The following is a 1,241-nucleotide window of genomic DNA, read 5'->3' as shown; positions in this document are numbered from 1 at the left end:
CCCGCGGTCGCCTCGGGCGGGGATCGGCGCCCCGGAGCGAAAAGCCTGACGCGTCCCCTCCCCCCGCACCCCCCATCTCCCACCGCCCAGTCCCCGGCGGCGATGAGACAGAGCGGCGCCTCCCAGCCCCTGCTGATCAACATGTACCTGCCAGGTACCAGGGACCAGCCCGGGGCTGGAGGCACAAGGACCCGGGGGCGGGAAGTCTAGGCTTGGGCTTGGGAAGGGGGTGCTGGAGTCCAAAGGAAGGGGACACTGTCCAGAGACTCAGATTGCTGGAAGGGCTGATTGCAATTTAGGGCATTGGAGGGAACTTAAAGGGTTTCAATGTGGGGTTTAAGTGACTCGAAGTGAGCAGAATGGGAGCCTGGGAAGCCAAGGGCAGGAGCTCAGGGGCCCGAAGGAGCCTGGCAGAGGAAGCAGGGATCTTCGGCGCGGCGGAGGCTCTGTGCTCGAGCCGTGCGCGGAGGCCGTGGTTGGCCGGGCGTTGCCCCTGCGCCGTCACGTCTCCTCACCTCCGTGCTCCCCGCGTTCGCACCCGCCCGACCCTCCAGGCGCCCTCCTCTTCTCTCCGATGGGCTCCGCGCGCTCCGGCTCGGTTGGCGCAATCCCCACTCGGCTTTATAAGGCTCCAGCCGGCGCCTTCGGAAAGCGGATTTCCTTTTTCCTGGACGCGTTTCCTGACTTGGGCGCTACGGAGGGGCTCCGCGCGGCGCGCGCCGGGGCCGAGCTCCGGGAGGAGGAGCCGGGTGGCCCGGGCCCGCAGCCTCGCATCTGGGGACTACGGCACCCCCCTCAAGCTTTGGCCCCGGGCCCTTTCGGTCAAGCCCACAATTTCCACCCGGGTTCGCCCGGCTGTTTTCTTCTGCTATCGCAGATCCCGTCGGAGACGGTCTCTTCAAGGAAGGGAAGAGCCCGGGCTGGGGGCCGCTGAGCCCCGCGGTGCAGAAAGGTGAGCTGGCCGGTGCACTGGGTGAGCGAAGGCGAGGGCAGTGAATGAGGAGGAGGGGTGTTGGGACACGGACCCCAACAGGAAGGGACCACCGCCACCCGGACAGAGGGTGGGAGCGATGTGCACCCCGGGTTCTGGGAAACGTAGGGTTCTGGCCTGATTGTCAGGGAGGCTGTGGGGAGACAGTCACTTGGCCTTTGGCCCGTATACCTTTCGAGTCGCAGGGCTGGACTTTCGGGCGAGGGCAGACGGAGAGGATCCCGGCCCCTGGCCGCCGGCCCCCCGCCCC

The 1,241-nt window shown here is 67.5% G+C and overlaps 1 protein-coding gene across 1 annotated transcript in view; it reads left to right on the top strand.

Annotated features, from left to right (window-relative positions):
• Positions 1 to 10: 10 nt before the first annotated feature.
• The window catches only part of FEV (FEV (ETS oncogene family)), a 5,224-nt gene continuing 3,993 nt past the window's right edge, over positions 11 to 1,241 (top strand). The window contains exons 1-2 of the mRNA XM_008584495.1: positions 11 to 154; positions 878 to 952. Of these exons, the coding sequence (XP_008582717.1) occupies positions 103 to 154; positions 878 to 952 (127 nt within the window). The 5' untranslated portion in view covers positions 11 to 102. The remainder of the gene's footprint in view (positions 155 to 877; positions 953 to 1,241) is intronic.

Source organism: Galeopterus variegatus, unplaced genomic scaffold, assembly GCF_000696425.1.
Source record: "Galeopterus variegatus unplaced genomic scaffold, G_variegatus-3.0.2 Scaffold3274, whole genome shotgun sequence".
Taxonomy (NCBI): domain Eukaryota; kingdom Metazoa; phylum Chordata; class Mammalia; order Dermoptera; family Cynocephalidae; genus Galeopterus; species Galeopterus variegatus.
This window is presented reverse-complemented; position numbering and strand designations above follow the sequence as displayed.